A 21,240-nucleotide genomic window follows, 5' to 3' on the forward strand; every position below is an offset into this window, starting at 1 on the left:
CGTCTCGATATTTTCTTGGAAGAACTACAGGACCATGTGCTCAGCGTCTGGACGTTTGAATCGAAATAGAATGGGGAGCGCACGCGCCGCGTGCGCCTACCTTGATCAAGAATTTCGCAGACTCCTTTGGGTAGCGCTTCTGCGTCGCGTAGTCCACATACGTGACCCCGAATCGAGTCACGTAGCCGTCCGCCCTAAATGCACGCTCGTCAGCTCTCCACCGCCGAACAACAAAGTCGCGTCATTCCTATACAGACCACTCGAAGTTGTCCAAGAAGCCTGCGAGAATGGCAACAAACAGTCAGGTGAGTGGTAAAGGGAGCAGACGTAACCATGCGCACTCCACGGGAAATATGCCTTGACATCCACGCTATCCTCGACGACCGCAGCCTGCAACGCGCCAGTCATGCCGCGGAAGTATTCGATCCGATCCGCGTCCTGCAGCGCCTGCTCTACAGGCATGTTGTGCTCATCTTTAACCGCAAATCCATTCTCGGTGACGCTGAGCAGCCCGTCAATAGACACTCGCGGGTGGCCTTGGCTGAACGGACTCACTAGATCGGCTTTTGGTACCTCTGTCCAAGGAAATTTATCGGTGAGAAACGAGAAAAAAGCTACCTGGGAGCTGGGACGCACCTTCCAGAGGTAGTTCAATAGCTGGGCGGGCATAGGTCTCAGATTGGCGACAGGGATGTGTGTATGGAGTGCTACTCACCTCGCGAAATCCCTGAGGGTCTGGGTAGGAAGTGAGTACGAACAGAGGTAGGCATGTGAGAGATTGAACCGGGTGCTCACAGGTTTGGAGCCAAGCGCAGTGGGCTGGGAAGGGAGCACGACAAGTCAGTATCATTCTCGCCCCTGACGATGCTTGAATTACCTTGCGTGCCGAGCTGCGTGCCATCTGGCCTAGTGAACGTGTACTCCACCAAGCCTTGGAACTCGTCGTCGCCCCCCGCCTCTATTGAGCGATCGATGACATGAGAAGCCGCAGAAGCGCAGTGAGCGGGGAAGCTCAGCTGAGAGGAAGACTCAACTGGTGAGGTTCGTCGTATATGTGTTCATTCCGTAGAAGTCAGAAGAGCCCTTCACGACCGCCCATTCTTCTGGAGTGAATTCCGGCAGCCTCGTCCCGAGCGTCTGTTTCATATACTCCGGGTAACCTCCGAGATATATAGGATCCTGGAGCCAAGCAACTCGGACGTCAGTCACCAGACCCTGTGGCGCTGAAAAGCGTTTGAGAAGTACTCGACACGCACCGCAAACCAACCTAGAAGAAGGTCGTTAGGAGGTCAGGAGGTCAGGAGGAAGAAGACGACGATAAGAGGCATACCGATGGCAAAGTCTAGTGCATGTTGCGCAGCCGCGATATCTTTCAAAGGGAGGGGGGTAGTCAAGGCCTATTCTACTTTTGTACGAGGCACGGATATGCGTACTCGCAGGGTCGTCATCATAAGGTACTGCCCAATCGCCGTTGAGAGTGATCCCAATCTTCCCGCCCTGCTGAGCCTTAAATTCCGTGCGGTAGACGTTGACCGCGTGCGCATGTGACAGAATGACATGGTGGCCAACACTAAGAAAAATTAAGCAATCGCAAGTGTGATCGAGCGATTGAGTAAAACGAGGTATAGGGCCCAAAAGCAGTCTTTTTCAACATACATCCAGGGTTCAGTCGACGAGTCGCCCTCGGGTGACCGGTCGCGGTCGCTTGACCGCCCTGGCGCGAAGACCCCACGGCCATATCCCAGTACGGAAATGCACCAGGGCTCGTTCATTGTCAGCCTATTCAGCGAAGGTCACGATGTGTTAATTCGAGCGACTCCGCTGGGACGATCTTGGGAAGCGCGTACCAATGCTTAACTCGGCCCCCAAACGCCTGGAAGCACACCTGGGGATCGGGAAGGGTGCATATGAATGGGTGTGAAAGTGCGCGCGCGGCGAAATAAGGCATACCCTGGCATAATGGGCATAGTCTTCGACGATCTCTTTGTTGAGCCATCCACCGTACCTGTCGTGAAGGCCCTGAGGCAGGTCCCAGTGATACAAAGTCTGCACGAGCAGAATAAATTTTCAATGCCCGCTTGTATTGCTGAAATCCTAAGACGATAGCTCACAACAAACGGAGTGATCCCATTGGCCAGCAGCTCATCGATGAAGTTGGAATACCACTGTATTCCGGCGCGGTTGATGGGGTCGTTTCGGCCTCCCAGGGGGATAATTCGAGACCAGGCGATAGAGAAGCGGTAGGATTTTGCGCCGTACTGCTTTAGGAGTGCGATGTCCTCTCTCCAGAGTTTGTACGAGTCTGTGGCGACGTCGCCATTCCTACCGTCGAGGGTCTTACCAGGCTGCTTTGCGAAATCGTCCCAGATGGACTTTCCACGACCATCAATGTCTGTGGAGCCTTCAATCTGGAAGCTTGCTGTAAAAAATTGACGTCAGCGCGCGCACGAAGCGGAGCGAGATGCAGAGTCAGCGAAGATAGGAGCCGCATTTCCTCCTAGGCCTTGTGTTCGGGAAGCGGGGAGACTCACCGGTGGCGAACCCCCAAATAAAATCATTCGGGAGCTTGACGGTGGGGACGCTCATGACTGGGCGTGGTGTGGTGGAGTTGGAGAGGTGGCGGAGGGACAGCCGGTAACATGAATACGAAGGGCGCTGATGGGTTTTAAAGCGTTCGACGGATGAGCAGGTAGCGCAATGCCGATATCAGAGGACGGGAATTCTGAGGTACAGTCTCCGAGAATAGTCCGTGTGTTCGCTGAGCGATTGGATTGCGGGGGTGTGGACCTGGACACGTACGGGGTAAAACAAACACGTTGCAGCATGTGCATCTCGATTGTTCATTGGCATCTGGGGCGTCTCTTCCCGCTTCACGATCAGACCGAGCTGCAGCTGCTCGCCACGACGCCGGCAACGAAGGCTCGAAGCCTGTGCTTAGCTGACACGGTAGCCTTCGAATTCAATACCGACTATCCTCTGACGCTAACCCGCCGATATTTCCCCGCCGGTTCACGACTGTGAATACAGCAGTTCCCCCGACACACGCAAAACGTATGCGGGAAGAAAATCCGCAGCGGCTCGTGCGCACAAGCGAATCTAGATTGCTGGGTGAGGGAGTGTCTGTGAATCGGATACGCGCAGAGAAAGACGGAGACTCGTGCGCACTGGAATTTGATCAATGGGGTAGTCTAATAAGATGATTTTGTGCAACATTGGAAGGCAGCGAGGCCCGTGTGGGGAAGCGGACCCCCGAAAGCTTGGTTACGGCAGCAGTGGGGCGACCCCGGCGGGTGCCTCGATTCGTTTCCCAACGCTCGTAGGCCAGTGCTCCTCTTTTACTCAGAGCTTCATTCAAACAACATCCTGCATTCTCATGAACACGCGACGGTGTCAGAAGAGCGGTGGAAGGTGTCTGTCTGGCCAGGGACTGGCACATATGTACGAGTACGGTCGATCAGGTTTGGGAAAATGCATTTCCTGACATACCAAGATCTAGTGCGAATATGGGCTGCCTGCGCTTCATGGATGAAGAGGCCTTCTCGGGGTCTGACTGATATCTCTATCTTCCCTCCAGCCTCTCCGAGCTGTCGTTACCGCTTCTCTCAACTCTGAACATGCTCACATGCTGTTGTTTTAATTATATCCTGTGGTTGCATTCCGTGGGACAGACCCTTACTTGCCCCGCGGCGCCACAACTCGTCAGCTGTCTCCAGGCCTAGAGGCCAGACGAAAGTGGGTGCCAGCGACATCGACACGCACTTAAAATCGCGGCCCTGTCCCAGATCGTCTTCGTCCATCCTCTGCATCTCGAGCGACCATGGCTTCCGACGCACCAGGCTTTGCTATCCTAGGCGCAGGCATATTCGCAAAAGAGGGTGCGTGCTCATTGTCTCAGATCTGTTACATGATCCATCGAACCCCCATCGCCAACGCCAGCCCATCTCCCCGCGATCGCGTCCTTGGCGGGCAGCAATATATCTCCCGTCCTCAAGGCAGTCTACTCTAGGTCAGAGAAGAGCGCCCTCGATCTAGCAGCCGCTGCCAACAACACTCTCAAATTGGCGACGCCCCCATCGATCTACCACGATGGCGACCCGTCCACGGACCTCGACGCGCTCCTCGCGCGCTCCGACATCCGCGCCGTCATCGTCGTGCTGCCCATCACCACTCAGCCCTCCATCGTCCTGAAGGCTCTGGCGGCCAGCAAGCACGTGCTGAGCGAGAAACCCATCGCGGCAGATGTCGCGGGCGCGATCGAGCTGATCAGAAAATATGAGAGCGAGTATAAGCCAAAGGGGCTTGTGTGGCGCGTCGCTGAAAACTACGAGACCGAACCGATTTACCAGAGGGCTGCGCAGGCTATCCGGGATGGCAAGATTGGCAAGGTCTTGTTTTTCAAAGCTCGCGTTACCAATTACATGGATAAGGACTCCAAGTGGTACAAGACACCCTGGAGGACTGTGCCGGACGTGAGCCTATCTATTTCCGCAATCGAGCATCTGCATAATTGACGTTTGTTTTGATGTTTGTCTCGACGCGACTCTAGTATCAGGGCGGCTTCTTGGTATGTCATGCATCCACGTCGAATGTCCGCAGACTAACCCTGACCTACTTCCGTTCCGGTGTGCTCACAATTCGGAATTCCACGTCAGCTTGATGGTGGAGTGGTAAGCCCCTTCTTCGCTTCGCATCCTCACCGCCCGAATTGACCGACCACCTGACCCCGCTCAACTCAATCGCACTATCACACCATTTCTTCTCCTTCTTCTCCTTCTTCTTTGGAACGATAGCATTTCGCCGCAGCGCTGCGCATCATGCTCCCCTCGCCCCTCACGCACCTGTCCGCTTTCACCTCGCTCTCCAAAGCCCACCTCGCGCCGAAAGACACGATCCACGCGATCGCGAAGTCCGCACACGACGGCGCGCACGGGCTCTTCGAGGTCACGTTCGCCGCGCCCTCGAACGAGTACACCCCCGGGAACGGGTACACGATCACCGGGTCGACCGGGTGGCTCACGGTCGGCGCGGCGGCCGTCGAGGAAGGGAAGAAGCAGGCGATGCAGTTGGTCCTGCACAATGAGCGGGGGGAGGGGGAGGTGATCGTCGAAGAGTCGACGGGCGTGAGCGATGAGGTGAGGAGCTTCTTCGGTGCGGTGATTGGGAACGACGACGAGAAGCAGAATCCGAGGAGTGCGTTGAGAGATCTTGCTTTCATTCAGGCGGCGTTGAATAGCGAGGGGAGCTTGGTTGACTTGGAGGCGCTGTCGAAGATATAGATTTTCTGAGCTCATTCGGTACTAGCAGATCGAACGGTATCAGTGTATTAAGTGCTAGCGCTGTCAAGGGCGAATCTTTGAATAAAGTACATAGCTTCCGCAAGCATGGTCCTTGTCTCTTGGTGCGAACATCTAGTTCAACGCTACCAGGCCGTACCAGACGCCACCCCAAAACTATAGCACCCGACCACCGCCTTCAATTGATAGAAGTCTCTAATTCAAAGCCTTCCTTCGGCGACGGATCTAGCTCATCAGCATCATCGCGCGCACGCATTGAGAACCAAGTCAAGATTAGAACATATAAACTGCTGCGTCATGCCGATGACGGGGGCCTCATGTTCCAGAGCAGTGCCTGTCTATGACGAGCTGCCAACGACGCACCAACCAGGACCACTCCAGGACCAACGCGCAGACCTGTACCTTCCCATTTAGTCCTCGCAATGTCTCGCCTCTCACCGGCAGAGCGATCACGCTGAACGGTGACCCCCCAATCCGGGATCGGCGCGCCCGCATCAGCACGCTGTCCTCAATGCAGCACCTACCGTGAGCACACCGCCTCCATATTGACGTCAACGGCACAAGATCGTCGCGTAGAATGGGAGCTTCCCCCGTGCAGGAACCCGCGTTCGAACCTCCAGGGGCTCGATTGAAAACGTGCGATGTACAGGGGCGCACACCCCTGAGAGGCACCTGAGAGCACCTCGACCCGACTGGCCCATAGCGCGCGCGGGAGTAAAAATAAAAGCAGCGGCAACGGGGGCGACGTCCAGAATGTCCAGCTTCAGCATCCGCACAGGAACACGCGAACACAGAGTCTGTAGTTGTCGTTGCCGCACACCGGAGCTAGGTTGGCTCCGAAAGTTCAGGTTTGGGAAAGCATTGCGCGCGCAGCAAGCATAGAAGGAGAAGAAAGAGATCGCAGCGTACATACACGATGTACTTACACCCAGAATCACCGGAACCGGTCCTCGTACCCCGAATATATGATTGCCGACAAGGCGGCCACCTCCCGGATGTTCGCAAAGCCCTGCGATGAGCAAACACCATAGCGTATCAGCATCATCTTCGCGAATATGTGACGAAGAGCGCGCGAGAAGTAAATCCAGAAAGGTCAGAGGGGAAAGGGACACACATCGACGAGCTCGTTGGGCAGCCCATTAAGCGCCAGCGTGCTCCACCTCGCCAGCCCCGGTAACATCCCCGCTAGTCTCATCTTCACCTCCCCGCTCTCGTCCTCTTCCCCCACGAAGACGTTCTTCTTCAGCCCTTCTAGCAAGATCTCCGTTCCCGAGTCAAGGCACCGCTCGAGCACGAGCATGAAATCGGGCGACGAGAGGAGGTCGCGGGTCTCCTCGAGCAGTACGGTAAAGGCAGGGCCTTGGGTATCAGATGCGGGTAGGTTGAGGTGTTGTGGGTGGTAGGGTTGCGAAGGAAAACCTGCACGTGTGAGGAGGTGAGAGAGCGCGGACGATGTGGGCGGAAGGAGGGTGGAGAGGAAGCTGAATGAAAATTAGCATGCTGATGACAATATATGGAGAGTCTTCATACTTTATCCGCCGCTCGCTCCCGTCAAAGGTGACCTCGTGCTCCACGCGCCTTCGCACGTCACAGATCAGTCTGTGAAACTCGACAATACCCAGCTTATTTTTTAGAGACACCCTATACGAGCAAGAAAGAAGGCGTCAACAAAAGGCGGCGATGAGACAAGGACAAATACGAACCCCTCAAAAACCTCCTCGACACCTCTCCGCACGCGCTCTGCCACGTCCTTCCACCCAATATTCAGGATCCACCAGCTCAGCGTCAGGTATTTCCTCTCTGTCTCCTCGTCCACGCCATCTCTCCAAATACTGTCCTCCTCCCATTCATGTTTCTCGTCCCACAATGCTTCCATATCCTGATCTACTGGAGGAGTGAAGAACAACGACGCGATGGAGGCCTCGAAATCCTGCGCGTCCTCGTCTTGAGAGAGCTCGACCACCGAGTGGACGTATTTGTACCGCCCGAGGAGGGATAACTGGATGTGGGTGAAGAGAGAGAGGAGAGCAGTTGAGTACATTACGGTGAGCGTCCGTGTTACCGCTGTTAGAGATACGCGTCGATGAGAGACTTGAGGCGGCTTCGCATTGATGGAGAACTCACTAAGCATCTTGACCTCTCTCCAGAGCTGAGATTTGGTTTTCGTGCTGAGGCTCATTTGGGAGGTTGATGGGTCGAGCTGGAAAGAGAATCACGATCAATAAATAAGACGATGGACCAAAAAAAACGCCCTCACGACACCAGACGCAGACGTAGACCCAGATTCGCCAGTGCTGCTCAAAGCAGAGCTGCTCGCAGTCATTAAAGAGTCCGAGAGATTCGCACCATCGATGCTCTCCAGGGTACTTTGCGGCGGCCTAGAACTCTGCGCGTCATGTGCGGATTCTGGCCTTGCAGCGAAGTCATCGACCCAACTCGTCTGCGACTCTGCGAGCCGTGAAGGACCAGCTTCTACAAGCACAGACTGTTCAGAAGCAGATGCCGAGCCACTTTCCGAGCGCACATCTGAGCTTGCATCCCCATCTCGCACGATTTCGATGCTCGATGTCATCGAAGATTCTGAGGAAGGCACCGGCGGAGACGGGGGCAGGGGTCGCGGCTGGGATGGATATATCTTTGAAGCCTTGGAGAGAGACTGCAGCTCAGCAGTGAGCGCCTCCACCTCCATTTCTGTTAAAACGTGTTGTCCGAGGATGGGCATGTGCGTCATTATCATGAACGAGATGTCCTGCATATTCTGCTGGAACCGCTTCCGTACACTGCGCAGGGTCGCTCGGTTTGTATAGGATGAGAAAGAGACCACGAAGCACGCACTTTTCTCTAGCAAGCCGCTCTTGCACGACCCGACCGCGAACGTCCTCGAGGCGGTCGAGGACATAGCGGCCGACGAGATACGCGCCGCCGAGGACACCAGCTGCGCGGACGAAGCCAGCGCGCCGTTCGTAGAAGTAGCCGGTTAGTGATTTGAACATGTTGATGGTGTTGTTGTATGGGGTATGAGGCACATGAGGCGAGAGGCGAGGAGACCGTAATAGCACCAGCTGTTGGATGCCTTGAAGGTGTGTAGGCGCGAGGAGCGGATCCGGCTTCCGGCCTCCATCCCATGTGTTTCTTCACCCCGACAACCATCTTCAGCAGACTCCAGCCTGTTCAACCTCCAGATTCCCACATAGATCACGGTAGATCACGATGATACAAGACATAATAGAATCTTGAGTGTTGCTGCCTCCAGTTAGCTTCTATGTCTGGCTTCACAGACGTACTACCAGCACCCGGAGGGGCTTTAAAGAACTCCCCATCGATGTAGTCAATATCTACTGGCTCGTCATGAAGCACTTCAACTACATATTTCTCAGCAGGTTTCTCAATCCCGGTATGTCGACTCACATCGCTTCTACGTGCGACACTACCAATATGGTAGGGTTTGGCCTTTACGGAACTCCAACCTCCAGCACTTTCCTTTCGGAATGGTTCGTTGGTTAATTTACATCACCGCTTAGACCATAGTACACTACTCAGACTAATCTACTATTTTCAACGCGAATGCTGTCGCCGCACTCATCCCTAACTCTAAGACCAGCTGAGACGCCCATACCATACCCTTTTCATTCCTGTGTGATTCTGTATATTTTCAGACACTGTCCGACGATGTCGCCAAATCTTCTTTGATATGGTCTGTTGAACCTGTCCAGGTCTGTTCTCGAATCTCAGACAAGATTTCTGCACACCAAACATACCAAAGAAATAGGAGAAAGCTGCTAATTTCATGCAAAAGTCAGATATTGTTCCCGTGCAGAATATCTTCCAAAAGACAACAGGCAACCGTCTTCCCTTGGGGCTTGAAGCTTGGTTGAACACTGCTTGAACGGCGGAGGCTGCTCGTCGTACGTAATTGCCACGCGACCCTATTTCCGCGTACGGGTCGACCGGCGCCGTCACGCCTCACTGCGGTACGAACCTCATCCTGAACATCACAATGGTGCGCTCATCACATATAGCGTGTATCACATAGCCCACTATCAACCGCTCACTGCAAAACTCTTTAGGGTGGCGGAGCTAGATATCCCTATCCAAAAGAAGTCTGGTCACCAGCAGGTGCGGCACCCACACCCGTTGTCCCGCAATAGCCCGCTGACGGCTGACTGTGGTCTCGATGGACACGGCCGGCATGTTTTCATCGGGTTGACAATGGTCTTTTGGTATGTCTGTGATCATAGGTGGCTGGTGGACCCGCCCCTCGAACTGGAAGTCCAACACTGCTATCCTTTTTGGCGGAATCCTCGCCGTGACATACGGTGTCTGGACTCTAAGCGCAGACAAAGAGGTTCGTCCAGCCATCCCTTCTCTCCCATCTACTTCTCTCCTTTCTTCCTCTACTCGTCTTATACTCCTGCGTGCCTGTACATTTGTGCTCTGTGCCAAAATCTCTCGTTACTGATGATACTCGACGTTGTTCGCCCATGCAGTGGCGGTATGTCCAGCCAGTGCGACCAATCCCCTCTATGAAGGTTCGTTCGACGTCATAATGTAACCCTCATCATAATCCTGACAATCGGGCACCTCTCAGTGGGCGAAGCAATACCGCGATGCGGAGGCAGCGAAGGAAGAGTCATAGAAGCACCTTACCCTTTGTCCATTCCCGTCGTCAAATCTACGCACTGACTCTCCATCTCGAACGTCCCATTCCTCAATTGCTCAACTAGGCTGAGATCCAGCAAGATGTAATTCTTGGCATGCCAATCCTGATGTGCACCACTTGATTGAAGAATTTGGCCAATCCCGATAGTGCCCATCGCGCACAGAATAGCGAGTGCTTACCTGTCCATGATTCTCAAGACTCGTGCCATGTTGATAAGGCGAGCACCAGCTGTGAAACATGCATTGCTTAGATACCAGGAGGCGAGGCTTGATTTGTTTAAATACGAACGACGGTCACTGCCTTCTCATCTTTGTTTAAAGGCTGATTTTGGGAGGCTAGGTTTATGGCCTTGATTCCGTTGTGGGCAAACAGAATTCAAGTATATGGCAGAGTTCAAGGTGCTTGAACCGATGATGGTGCGATCTTGGGAGCGACGGTGAGGACTATCCTTCAAGAATCTTCTATCGTGGTGTACGTTCATATGTTCAATGATCACGAATTAAGTGTGTCGAGACGCAGGGATACATAGTTGATAAATACTAATAATTAGGTTGCCTCGATCTCACGAGACGACTTCGAGCTTCAAAGCTTCCTCTTTCCTTTCTTGGCCACTATATCTCGCTCAATGGCTTCCTCAATATTCGATACGATTTTCGCAGTAAGAGTCTTGTCATCTAGGTCGGAAGCATCTGCTATGCTACGGTCGCATCGTGAATCTACTATTCAAAGATTGGTATTGAGACTCGATCACATCGGATAGGCAAGGCTGGTGCTCACGCCGTTTGACCTTAGTCGAAGCCCTCGTACGCTTGCGGGGCGTCTGAGAATTTTCTTCTAGTGAGGTGAAAGATATCTCGGGGTCTGGAGCTTCGACTTCAATCGCGATATCTTCGTCCGGAGCGTCGAGTGCCACAGTGTCATCTACAGGCTTGTCTAAGGGAATGGTTTGCTTAGCGTTTGACGCATGATGTGACCACTTCAATGCGAAACGTACCTATTTTCTTTCTCTTATCATTCCTAACCTTGGCACCTTCCGAGTCACTGGCATCCGCCTGCTCGGGCCTCAAATTGTCCCAATTGACGTCCTCGAGACCGTACGTCCTGTACAACTGAAACACGGCCTGCTCCTTATCTTTGGCCTCGATCATGAGATCGAACCATTCCCTCTGTGCTTGTTCAGCGCCGTCGGATCCGGTCGTTGGGACCCATCGCCATCCCGCGCCTTCTAGTTGCAGTTCATCCGGCAATTCCTTGCACCGCCGTGCGTGCGCACGGCGCTCCATAATCGTGACCGCGCCAGGACGCGGTGAGGAGAGATGTTGCTTGGGTTTGATGCCTTTCCGATGCCATATAGCGTTGATTCGCGGAAGGAGGACTGAAGCTGGTTGAGAGGATGGCTGTAATATATTGAGAAAAATGCATAGATCAGCGATGTATCATTGAAAACGCACGTATATCCAGTCGTGGTGGTAATCAAACTAGCAGGCAAATTTTAGTGAGAGGCCTGACACACATAGGGTGGTGACCTACCACAATAGGGATATCAAGTTCCTCGCATACAGGAAGAAGATCGTCGACATTATAACACATCTGAAAAAGTCCATAAGCTTGTGCATGTCGTTGAAAAGTGAACACGGACCTCGTCATTTTCCAAGACCAGTCGCGCCTTGATTTCATCAGAAAGTTTCGAGGTGTAATTCTCCTTAAATCGCGCCAGCGCGGACGGTTTATCACCATACATACCCTAACGTTGATAGGTCAGTAACAGCTCTAGCTGCGAAGGGACCCGGACGAACACCCATGTGGATGATGATCACGCTATCCTTGCCCATGCCCATGTGTCGCAGGATTGAACAATGATCTATCACATAGCTGAGAATGTGATTCAAAGGCCATGACGGAGGATGCTGGGCTCACAATGAAGCTCTCGAACCGAGGCTTCCACTACGTCCTCCCTCGGTGAACCCAGCTGTGTAAACTATGCCCAGTGCAGAAGTCAGCTTGTATTGATAATGTCATAAGCTTGAAAACGCACCTGTCCAGGGTGTAGTGTCATCCGATGGCCCAGAGAGTTGGCAAGATCGCCTGCAGCCTTGACGAGAAGCAAGTTCAGTTCGACGATTATGAATTGAATGAGCAGAGTTATTCACCTTGAGTTCGGTAGCAGCGTAGTCCAGAGAATACCCATACTTGCTGTGGGAAGCAAATGGAAATAACTCTGACGATATACGCATGAAACGGATACTATACGCAGGTCAGCAATTTATTGCAAAAGGTCAAGGTAAAAAACATACTTGTTCGCCTCATTCCACTGATAATGACGCGCGTACAGCCGTGAAAACAGGGTCTTTGTGTCCGTTCAATGGATGCACTCACCTGTATGAGTTTGCTAAGATCTCTAACATTTTGAATGCCAAGATCTTTTGCGAAATCAAGGCCGTTCTTCGCAATAGTAGCCAATCGACAGGTCCTGCGAAGAAACAATAAAATAAGGACGTCGTCCTAGATTCAACGATCATTGAGACGTACCTGCTACAAAACGTAGGCTCCGGTTTCGTCTCCCGGAGAATGGTATTCAAACACGCCTGCATGAATTTAGAATGGAAAGAGATTGATTGATGTATCAAACTCACATATCCTAGCCGGCCTAGCGCACAAGTCGCATGAGAGGCCAGCCGCGCACGCGAACAACAAAAACGCACCTTTGTATGTTGTTTTCTTCGCTTCCACTGGAAGGATATTATAGACCATGGGCTCACACTCTTTGACCTTGCGCCTACGCTTCTTCGGTGAGGGTTCGGTTTCAGGTTCGTCCAATTCCGTCAAAGGGCTCTCAGCATCAGCCTGCGGAACAACCACCTTTTTGGCCCGAATTCTCGACGACACTCTCCTATTAGCCTCCACTTCGATAGGCACAGCTATAGTTGCCTTTACTTCCGCTACTCTCGCGACGCCAACGCTTGAGATTACTTGGCGCTGATTCTTTCTTGCACGCTTGGCGACCATGAGGGCGGTTGTAGCAATTCTTGCGTGTTGGATAGACAAGCGATGGAGGATGGAAAGCATGAAAAATATTTTCTATTTTGCATGTCGAATGCGGATGTCCAATGTCTCAGTCTTGGAGCGATCGAGAGACGAGATCGTGGGCACGGATTCCGCAAGCGTAACACTTTTGTTCCAAATCGAAACTTCGAGCAGTTCTATGGCCAATTCCGTCGGGTTCTGCCGCGCAGGCACATATTCGTGGCCAGTTCTATCTTCTTCGCCACTGTCAAGCTCGGACGACCATTGATACTTCCTGGAATTGTCTGCTGAAGACAACAGATCACAAGATGCCGGCAGCCAGGTGAGGAATCTTACCATGGTCAGAATTTGCAGATCCAACCCACGCCACAGTCGTCACTCACTAAGAGCCCTGGAGTTTTGGACGCAGGCGAAGAATGTACGAATCAGCGCGTTGAATAATCTTCTCGCATCATCTGGTTCTATCAGCACTACAAGCCTGTTCAAGCAAATAGATGGAAAGATTGCTGCCCTACGGGAGGCCCTGTCTTCCCTGCGTGAATGGCGCAACAGGTTGCCGCCTGTATCACGACTTCCTCCCGAATTGCTGGTCAGCATTTTCTCCTTGTTAGCTGCCGATGAAGCTCCCACCGTCAGATACAGGATTTCACTGGGATGGATCGTGGTTTCTCATGTCTGCAGCCATTGGAGGCGAGTCGCTTTGGACAGTCCAGTACTATGGGCGAATATCAACTTCGACCTCAGTTCTTGGTGGATTCAGACGATGTTAGATCGTGCCAAGCAAGGACCATTGGTCATCCGTGCCATCCGCATCAGATACGCTGAAGACGCTGAAAGTGTTCTGGGTGTCTTGTCCTCCCATATGTCACAAAGAAGGGAGCTTGGCCTAAGGCAACCACTCGGCGGAGTTGATACAATCAACCCAGTCGTGAAATTCCTCACTTCCCCGGCCCCATCTCTAGAATGGGTGAAGTTTGTCGTCGAAACCAAAAAAAATGTACACATCCCCAACAATATGTTTGGCGACTATGCTCTAAGCCTTCGTGTTGTAACTCTCGTCGGATGTACAATCCCTTGGATCTCACCGATTATGCGCAACCTATCTCATCTAACAATAGCGCTCACACAATGGCAGTATCAGCAAGTAGAAGAGAACTACCTCCCTTCCAAAGATGACTTTTTTGACATGCTGGCGAACATGCATCACCTGGAAACTTTGGATATCGAGGAGTACTTCCCTCGATACACCCCAGATACGGGTGTATATAGTCGAATGAGACAGCCTGGCATTGAACTACTCGACCTATCGTCTCTCATCTTGAGAGGATCATGGGCGCCTTGTATTGCTGTTCTGGGCAGCATTCAAATTCCTGAAACATCGATGGTCCATTTCACTTGCAGAAATCACACACGCGAGGGTTTCGTCGACCTGCTCCTTCCGATGCTGGAGAAACATAGTGGTAAAACTGGGAAAGCACTACCCCTACGAACCCTTTCGATTTCCGTCGGTTCACTGGGTGGGTCGGTAGTTGTTATAGGGCGAAATTTCTCCGACCAAAAAGACCATTTCCGTTGCAAACCTTCCATCTTACTTGATTTGGATCACTTGGATCCGAACAGCCTGTCCTTGGTGGCGAATGCTCTTTACATTCGGAAATTGGAGGCATTATGGATTTCACTTCGAACACAAGACCCCGAACTCTACATACCGATCATCCAGGTGCTGGAGAAAGCTGAGAATTGGGATCAGGTATCGTTTCATGATGATGCTCTCCCACTTTTTTGTGCGATGCTTGCCTCCACATCCAACTCAGCAGGAGACGAGGCAAGGATGCATATCGATAAATGTTTCTTCCCGAACCTACGATCTCTCGTATTAGGACACGAAACTGAACAGCCCTTCTGCGGCGGGTCGTTGATTTACCAGGATCAACTAGTAGCAGCCCTTCAGAAGCGCAATGACTTGAAAGCTCATTTGGAAGAACTTGAGCTTCAACTGCCAAGGAACGAAGCGTCAAAAAAGTGGGTAGAACAGCTAGAACAGCTAGAAGGGATTGTGTCGGTGAAAGTGTTTTGGAACGGAGAGCGGTGAAGATACAAAAGGGTTTCGCCTCCCCTGGTTTCTGGACGAAATGTTCACATGCATTGAATTTGGTTTGAAACAACAGCATGAATCCAATTCACATATATTCGTTTATCGAATGGCAAGATAAACACTGCTCCAAAATGATGAGCTGTATGAGGGTAAGGATGCTTTTGCGAGAGAACTCTCGTTGTCTCGTGACAACAACCTCAAGCAGGCGGCGCAACACTGGCCCAAGAATAAGTACGATGAGAAGTCATATACGATTCCTGAGCAAACTTGGCCAGCCGTATAAAGGGCCTCCTGGATGGAGCACAAGCTTCCGTCCATTCTTTGTTATTACCGATCATGCCCGGTACTGTCTCGTTCCCCGATTTCCCAGACGACGTTCCGACTGTCCCGCTATTGATCATTGACTATGCTTTGATCAAAGCGGGGGATGAGAAGGAGATCGACAGACTGTGGAAAGCCGCTACCGAACTTGGCTTCTGGTAGTGCGTAGCAGACCACCGCCCTCCAAGCTCTTTCTTTGTTGAGCTAACATCCTGTAGTCTGAAAAACCATGGAGCCGATGACGAAGTGGCTGGCATGTTTGACATGGGCGTGGAGACGATGGACTTGCCTCTGGAAGAGAAGATGAAGTATGAGCAGGGCGACGAGGGCACGTCTTTTGGGTGAATATTTCCCACCTTATCGAAAGGGCCTTCGTTTGATATTCACATTCAAAATATCTGCAGGTACAAATTTATAGGTGCCAATATCACAGATGAAAGAGGGACACCGGACATCAACGAACGGATCAATATCTCGAAGGACGATGTCATTAGCTGGCCCACTCCGACGCACCGCACTTACCCGTCAATGGTCAACGCGCAGATGGAATCAACTATCATCCCATTCGTTCGCAAGTCCCTCGACGTGACCAATACGCTCTTGAATGCCTTGAACGATCGCCTTGGACTTCCTAAGGGTGCCATTGCTAAGAGGCACAGTTTGATGGAGCACAGCGGATGCGAAGCTAGGTGCATCAAGTCGCCAAAAACCATGGATATACCTTCGGATAGCGCACTGCTTGGAGCGCACGCAGATTATGGTTCACTGGTGGGTAGCAAGAATCGATGCTAGCAATGAAGGAATATTGAGACATGCGGGATTACCGTAGTCGTTTCTTCATAACCGACTCGGTGGTCTACAGGTCCTTTCACCTGACGCAGACACCTGGAAATATGTGAAGGTGAGCACTGCGGTAAACTTGGCGTCATATACCATGCTGATCTCATTGAAGCCCATTCCGGGGCATGCAATTTGTAACCTCGGCGATGCCATGTTTATTTTCAGTGGCGGAATTTTGCGCTCGAACCTTCACCGTGTCGTGTGAGTCACATCCTAGATGTGTATTCCTCGTCCCCTGACGAGCAAAAATTTCAAGTCCGCCTCCTAAGCAGCAAGCAGCTTATGATCGCTATTCTGTGGTATTCTTTGTACGCCCGGGAAAGTCGTGGAAGATGGCGCCCCTCTCCGAGGAAAGTGATATGATCGCAGAAGCTGTGGCCAAGGCCCCCCCGGGCAAGTACGATACTGCCGAAACAGCTGGATCATGGTATGCCAGAAGGGTCAAGTATCGAAGAATTGCCAATCGCAAGGTCTGTTGCTTGGAATTAAGTCCACACACCTAGTTGACCAAATATTTAAACAGGGTCCTGAGACATGGTTGGCGAGCAAGGGAACTGAATATCGATCGATCTGAGGTTGAGTGGGCGGCCTCGCACCATGTGTACGATTAAGGTGACAATGGCTGCTGCCAGTATTGTGCGAATCGAGGACTTGAGGTTTTGAAAGACCTGTCCAAAGCATGTGTGCTACAAGTGACGTGCGATACTGAACAGTCCTAATAGTGCGGTGTGTACTCACTGCTAAGGTTATTTAGGTGGAAAAGCTTGCCCTCAAATACTGTATGGATCAACCATGGCCTCTTTCAGGGAAAGCAAAGAAGGATGCCCGATATCACTCCTTCCAGGTGTAAAGAGAGAGGCTGTATTAAAAGATGTCTTGCCCAGACAGATATGTTAATAAAGAATATATCTTATCACCCTGATCTTTCAGAGGCAGAAGAAAGCAAGTATCGTCAACTGGTTTTTTTGCGGATCGTCGCGAGTCGCGCACAAGGCGCAGTGCTCTGAAGCGCTGGTGTGCCGAAATGTCATTGGCCGCAAATACGCTGTCTTGTACAACGTTTACATGAGATGGATCCTGTTTGACCACTAGTGTGAGTATCAAGCATCGGTGGAGACATATTTCGAGCGAGGAAAAACACCTGACCGAATCCTGTCGATGAAGCATCGACGGAGAGGCGAAGGAGTACAACAAAAGAATTTGGGATGCGTCCTGACGACGCGCCATCACATGTCCGTGAAAGTAGATCCGCCAGTCTGGATCGACTGGGGGAGACTGAAGGATATTCCCTCACGGTCATATCTTATAACTTACCTGGTATCTGCCCTTGAGATATTTTGGGGCGGTTAGGAGCGATCGTGCCTGTGAAGGCGTTTTGGGACGGAGATTGGTGAAGACACGAAAGGCTTTCACCTTCCCTGTACTCCACACAAAATGTTTACATGCATCGAACTTAGTAACAGCACGAATCCGTTGTGAAGTTAATTCACATAGATTTTATTGTCTAATTGCAATATTAAGATGATGAGCTATGTGAGGGTAAGGATGCTTTTGCGAGAGAACTCTCGTTGTCTCGTGACAATGACCTCAAGCAACCGATGCAACACAGGTCCAAGAATAAGTACGATGAGAAGCCGTTCACAATCCCTGAGAAAAATCAGCCAGCCGTATAAGAAGCCTTTCGCATAAAGCACAAGCTCCCATCCATTCCGAGAGATTTCCCATCATGCCTGGTGCTGTCTCCTTTCCCGACTTTCCAGACGACGTCCCGACCGTCCCGCTATTGATTATCGACTACGCTTTGATCAAAGCGGGGGATGATAAAGAGATCGACAGACTGTGGAAAGCCGCCACCGAACTTGGCTTCTGGTAGTGCGTAGCAGACCACCGCCCTCTAAGCTAATTCCCTGTTGAGTCGAGATTTTGTAGCCTGAAAAATCACGGAGTTGATGATGAAGTGGTTGGCATGTTCGACATGGGCGCGGAGACGATGGACTTGCCTCTGAGAGAGAAGATGAAGTATGAGCAGGGCGACGAGGGCATGTCTTTCGGGTGAATAGTTCCCACTTCGTCAAAAGGGCCGTTTATCCGATATTAACATTACCTGCAGCTACAAGTATATGGGTGCGAACATCACAGATGAAAGAGGGACTCCGGATATCAACGAAGTCATCAATATCTCCAAGGACGATGTCATGAGCTGGCCCACTCCGACGCACCGCACTTACCCGTCAACAGTCAATGCGCGGATGGAGTCGACAATCATTCCATTCGTCCGCAAGTCCCTCGATGTGACCAACACTCTCCTGAATGTCTTGAACGATCGTCTTGGACTTCCCAGAGGCGCTATCGCTAAGAGGCACAGCGTGATGGAATACAGCGGATGCGAAGCTAGGTGCATCAAATCGCCAAAAACCATGGATATACCTTCGGATAGCGCGCTGCTCGGGGCACACACAGACTTTGGTTCCTTGGTGGGTTACAAGGATTCTTGCTTCCAGTAACAAACTATTGAGATATGCGAGGTTACCATAGTCGTTTCTTCATAACCGACTCGGCGGTCTACAGGTCCTTACGCCTGGCGCAGACACCTGGAAATATGTGAAAGTGAGCACTGCTGTGAACTCGGTATCATATCATGTGTTGACCTCACCTAAGCCTATTCCTGGGCATGCGATCTGTAATCTCGGGGATGCCATGGTTATTTTCAGTGGCGGAATTCTGCGTTCGAACCTTCACCGCGTCGTGTAAGTCACATCCCAGGTATTACCTTTCGTTCCCTGACAAAAAAACTTTCAAGTCCGCCTCCCAAGCAGCAAGCAGCTTATGACCGCTGGTCTCTAGTATTCTTCTTACGCCCGGGAAAGTCGTGGAAGATGGCACCCCTCTCCGAGGAAAGTGATATGATCGCAGAAGCTGTGGCCAAAGCGCCCCCGGGCAAGTATGATACTGACGAAACAGCTGGATCATGGCAGGCTAGGAGGGTCAAGAATCGGAGGATGGCCAATCGCAAGGTCAGCCACTTGAAATGAACTACCACACACCTTGTTGAAGATATGTATTGGCACAGGGTCCCGAGACTTGGTTGGCGAGCAAGGGAACTGAATATCGATCGATCTGAGGTTGAGTGGGCCGTCTTGTGAGATATCTGACGCAAGAACCATACGATTGGCATGACTTGTGACCCTGGCAGTTTAAAATATGTACGAATCAAGGACATTAGTATTTCAAGACCTATCTGAAGCACGAGTGACGATGAACAGTGCTGATATTATAGTGCAGTCAGGCTTATTTGGGTGGGCGTAGAAACGCTTGCCCTCAGATACTAAATAAATTAACCACCGAACAAAGATACCTGTTACCGCTCCCACCAGGTGTGAAGATAGGAAGGCAAGTATCCTCAATTTGGATCCCCACCATGAATTTAGAGATGAGGTCAGCCAAACTCACCTCCTCGTCATGAGGATGTATTGGCCGCCTGAGGGAATCTAGTACAGCGTAGCGCCAGTTGTAGCGGATCGGGGCCCATCGGGGCATACTGTACCTCCAGATGATACGTTCGACTTTTCCAGCTATGCGCCCAACGTAGGATAGTCGATTATGAGAGAACCGGACGAGGAGTCGAGGTGCAGCATCGGTGGTGGCGCCGGTTTCCCACCGTTCAAGTTGCCAATTCCGACCGCGACCATCACATCCACCACAACTCCATCTCTCTCTCCCACATCCCGTCCTGCACTCCATTGTCTCTTAGAAACACCTATTCGACTCGATGGCAACCCCGAAACAAGGACCGTTCACCGGCCCGCCCCCGAGGTACGTTCGCCGCTCTCAGACCGGCGCGCCCGATGAGGATCATCGAGAATTGAGATGACTGATCTCCGCACGGCGCACACGTCCAGGTACATCAACGACTTCAGCAAGGCGCTCGCGAGCGAGGTGCGCATCCTCCTCCAGGAGGTCGGCAAGCTGCGCGACGAGCGCCGCGCTCTCCAGCAGTGCGTTCACTCTCCCTCATGCTCCCTCTTACCTGTCTTCTCCACACATCCAACCCCATCGCGCATGCGGCGACATACCCCCCTTCATACCAGGGAGACTGACTTGCTGACGCACGCATCAGCGAGATCGCAGAGCTCATGGCCGTCAAGTCGAAACACGGCGCCGGCGGTGAATACTCCCCCGACTGGCGTCCCAAGGTAAGGAGCCCTCCGACCTACTCCTCCCACCCCCCTTCCCCACCAACCCCAACCCCAATCTTAATCCTCAATACCACCCTTCCCCACCGCCTCCCTCCAGATGCCCCTCCCCGATATGCTACCCCCGCCCGAAGCCCCGCCCGCACTCCCGCCGATCGAAGACATCGCCCCCGCAAAGCCCGGCTGGCGCACCGTGCACAAACGGCCCGAACGGCCCCCGCGCGGCGCAAAAGGCAAACAGCCCGCCGCCATCGCTCCCGCCCCGCCCCCGCCTCCCCCAGAACCCCCCAAGCCCGAGATGCCCTCCTGGGCCCAGTGGAGGCGTGCGTATCCCGTTCCCATCTCCCCTTGCATCTCCCACCGTCGCGAAATACTAAATCGCCGTTGTTCTCCCGCTCGCCGATTGCTCTTTTGACTCGGAACGCGATCGTGCGATTAGCGAATCCCCTCATCGCGCCTCAGGCCCGCAATCCTGGACACGCCGTCGTCGCCGCCCCTCCGCGCACGGGCCTTTTCGGTGCGCCCATCCCCCTCCCCGCCCACCTCTTCGCGTCGTCGTTCCGCTCACCCTGTTACCGCACAGGCCCCGTCACCCCGCCCCCCTCATGAACTGTGCGCACCATCGCCATCGTCATCGTTCTCGGACTTGGAAATAATCCCTCGAACGTTATCGGAATCGAAACCTCACCTTCGGATCGCTCTCTGTTTTATTATTCGGCCGGCCGCGCGCCCTGTTTAAATCGCACGAAGTCTATCATCACTCACCCCCCTCGTCTCCGCCATGCTATCGCCCACCGCTTCTTTCCATCGCCT

The 21,240-nt window shown here is 52.4% G+C and overlaps 8 protein-coding genes across 8 annotated transcripts; 5 read left to right on the forward strand and 3 right to left on the reverse strand.

The window, feature by feature from the left end:
• Positions 1-40: 40 nt before the first annotated feature.
• Positions 41-2,586, reverse strand: HETIRDRAFT_52318 (glycoside hydrolase family 1 protein; the record flags this gene model as incomplete). The annotated part of the gene is made up of 16 exons (XM_009552199.1): positions 41-194; positions 258-279; positions 342-502; positions 556-575; positions 637-657; positions 716-735; positions 796-819; positions 878-958; positions 1,035-1,193; positions 1,331-1,369; positions 1,434-1,570; positions 1,657-1,779; positions 1,848-1,885; positions 1,951-2,046; positions 2,112-2,419; positions 2,532-2,586. The coding sequence occupies 16 exons, from the start codon at positions 2,584-2,586 to the stop codon at positions 41-43; spliced, it is 1,458 nt and encodes a 485-aa protein (XP_009550494.1).
• A 1,189-nt stretch (positions 2,587-3,775) lies between these two features.
• On the forward strand, positions 3,776-5,387 carry HETIRDRAFT_441859 (uncharacterized protein). Its single transcript, XM_009552698.1, has 5 exons — positions 3,776-3,875; positions 3,937-4,469; positions 4,547-4,564; positions 4,653-4,667; positions 4,791-5,387. Exons 1-5 carry the CDS (start codon positions 3,818-3,820, stop codon positions 5,274-5,276), a joined length of 1,110 nt encoding a protein of 369 aa, XP_009550993.1. The 5' UTR covers positions 3,776-3,817; the 3' UTR covers positions 5,277-5,387.
• Positions 5,388-6,228: 841 nt separating this feature from the next.
• HETIRDRAFT_52554 (peroxisomal assembly protein PEX3) lies at positions 6,229-8,287 on the reverse strand (the record flags this gene model as incomplete). The annotated part of the gene is made up of 7 exons (XM_009552208.1): positions 6,229-6,303; positions 6,409-6,775; positions 6,825-6,935; positions 6,998-7,358; positions 7,419-7,462; positions 7,574-8,074; positions 8,130-8,287. The coding sequence occupies 7 exons, from the start codon at positions 8,285-8,287 to the stop codon at positions 6,229-6,231; spliced, it is 1,617 nt and encodes a 538-aa protein (XP_009550503.1).
• Positions 8,288-9,262: 975 nt separating this feature from the next.
• On the forward strand, positions 9,263-9,986 carry HETIRDRAFT_389067 (uncharacterized protein). Its single transcript, XM_009552699.1, has 5 exons — positions 9,263-9,294; positions 9,362-9,410; positions 9,533-9,639; positions 9,782-9,823; positions 9,883-9,986. The coding sequence occupies exons 1-5, from the start codon at positions 9,292-9,294 to the stop codon at positions 9,928-9,930; spliced, it is 249 nt and encodes an 82-aa protein (XP_009550994.1). The 5' UTR covers positions 9,263-9,291; the 3' UTR covers positions 9,931-9,986.
• Positions 9,987-10,421: 435 nt separating this feature from the next.
• On the reverse strand, positions 10,422-12,738 carry HETIRDRAFT_37134 (uncharacterized protein). The gene is made up of 15 exons (XM_009552169.1): positions 12,657-12,738; positions 12,588-12,601; positions 12,484-12,539; positions 12,331-12,424; positions 12,249-12,265; positions 12,105-12,198; positions 11,990-12,046; positions 11,872-11,932; positions 11,751-11,815; positions 11,594-11,698; positions 11,485-11,544; positions 11,406-11,432; positions 10,949-11,351; positions 10,732-10,887; positions 10,422-10,673 (listed from the first exon to the last, which is right to left on the reverse strand). Exons 1-15 carry the CDS (start codon positions 12,703-12,705, stop codon positions 10,537-10,539), a joined length of 1,395 nt encoding a protein of 464 aa, XP_009550464.1. The 5' UTR covers positions 12,706-12,738; the 3' UTR covers positions 10,422-10,536.
• Positions 12,739-13,286: 548 nt separating this feature from the next.
• HETIRDRAFT_421621 (uncharacterized protein) lies at positions 13,287-15,070 on the forward strand (the record flags this gene model as incomplete). The annotated part of the gene is made up of 2 exons (XM_009552700.1): positions 13,287-13,300; positions 13,351-15,070. 2 exons carry the CDS (start codon positions 13,287-13,289, stop codon positions 15,068-15,070), a joined length of 1,734 nt encoding a protein of 577 aa, XP_009550995.1.
• Positions 15,071-15,409: 339 nt separating this feature from the next.
• On the forward strand, positions 15,410-19,808 carry HETIRDRAFT_65385 (uncharacterized protein; the record flags this gene model as incomplete). Its single annotated transcript, XM_009552220.1, has 7 exons — positions 15,410-15,555; positions 18,164-18,286; positions 18,345-18,708; positions 18,770-18,841; positions 18,893-18,981; positions 19,035-19,248; positions 19,305-19,808. 7 exons carry the CDS (start codon positions 15,410-15,412, stop codon positions 19,353-19,355), a joined length of 1,059 nt encoding a protein of 352 aa, XP_009550515.1. The 3' UTR covers positions 19,356-19,808.
• Positions 19,809-20,003: 195 nt separating this feature from the next.
• Positions 20,004-21,036, forward strand: HETIRDRAFT_421624 (uncharacterized protein; the record flags this gene model as incomplete). Its single annotated transcript, XM_009552701.1, has 5 exons — positions 20,004-20,047; positions 20,134-20,229; positions 20,352-20,427; positions 20,528-20,750; positions 21,011-21,036. 5 exons carry the CDS (start codon positions 20,004-20,006, stop codon positions 21,034-21,036), a joined length of 465 nt encoding a protein of 154 aa, XP_009550996.1.
• Positions 21,037-21,240: the final 204 nt, after the last annotated feature.

Source organism: Heterobasidion irregulare, assembly GCF_000320585.1.
Source record: "Heterobasidion irregulare TC 32-1 unplaced genomic scaffold scaffold_10, whole genome shotgun sequence".
NCBI lineage: Eukaryota > Fungi > Basidiomycota > Agaricomycetes > Russulales > Bondarzewiaceae > Heterobasidion > Heterobasidion irregulare.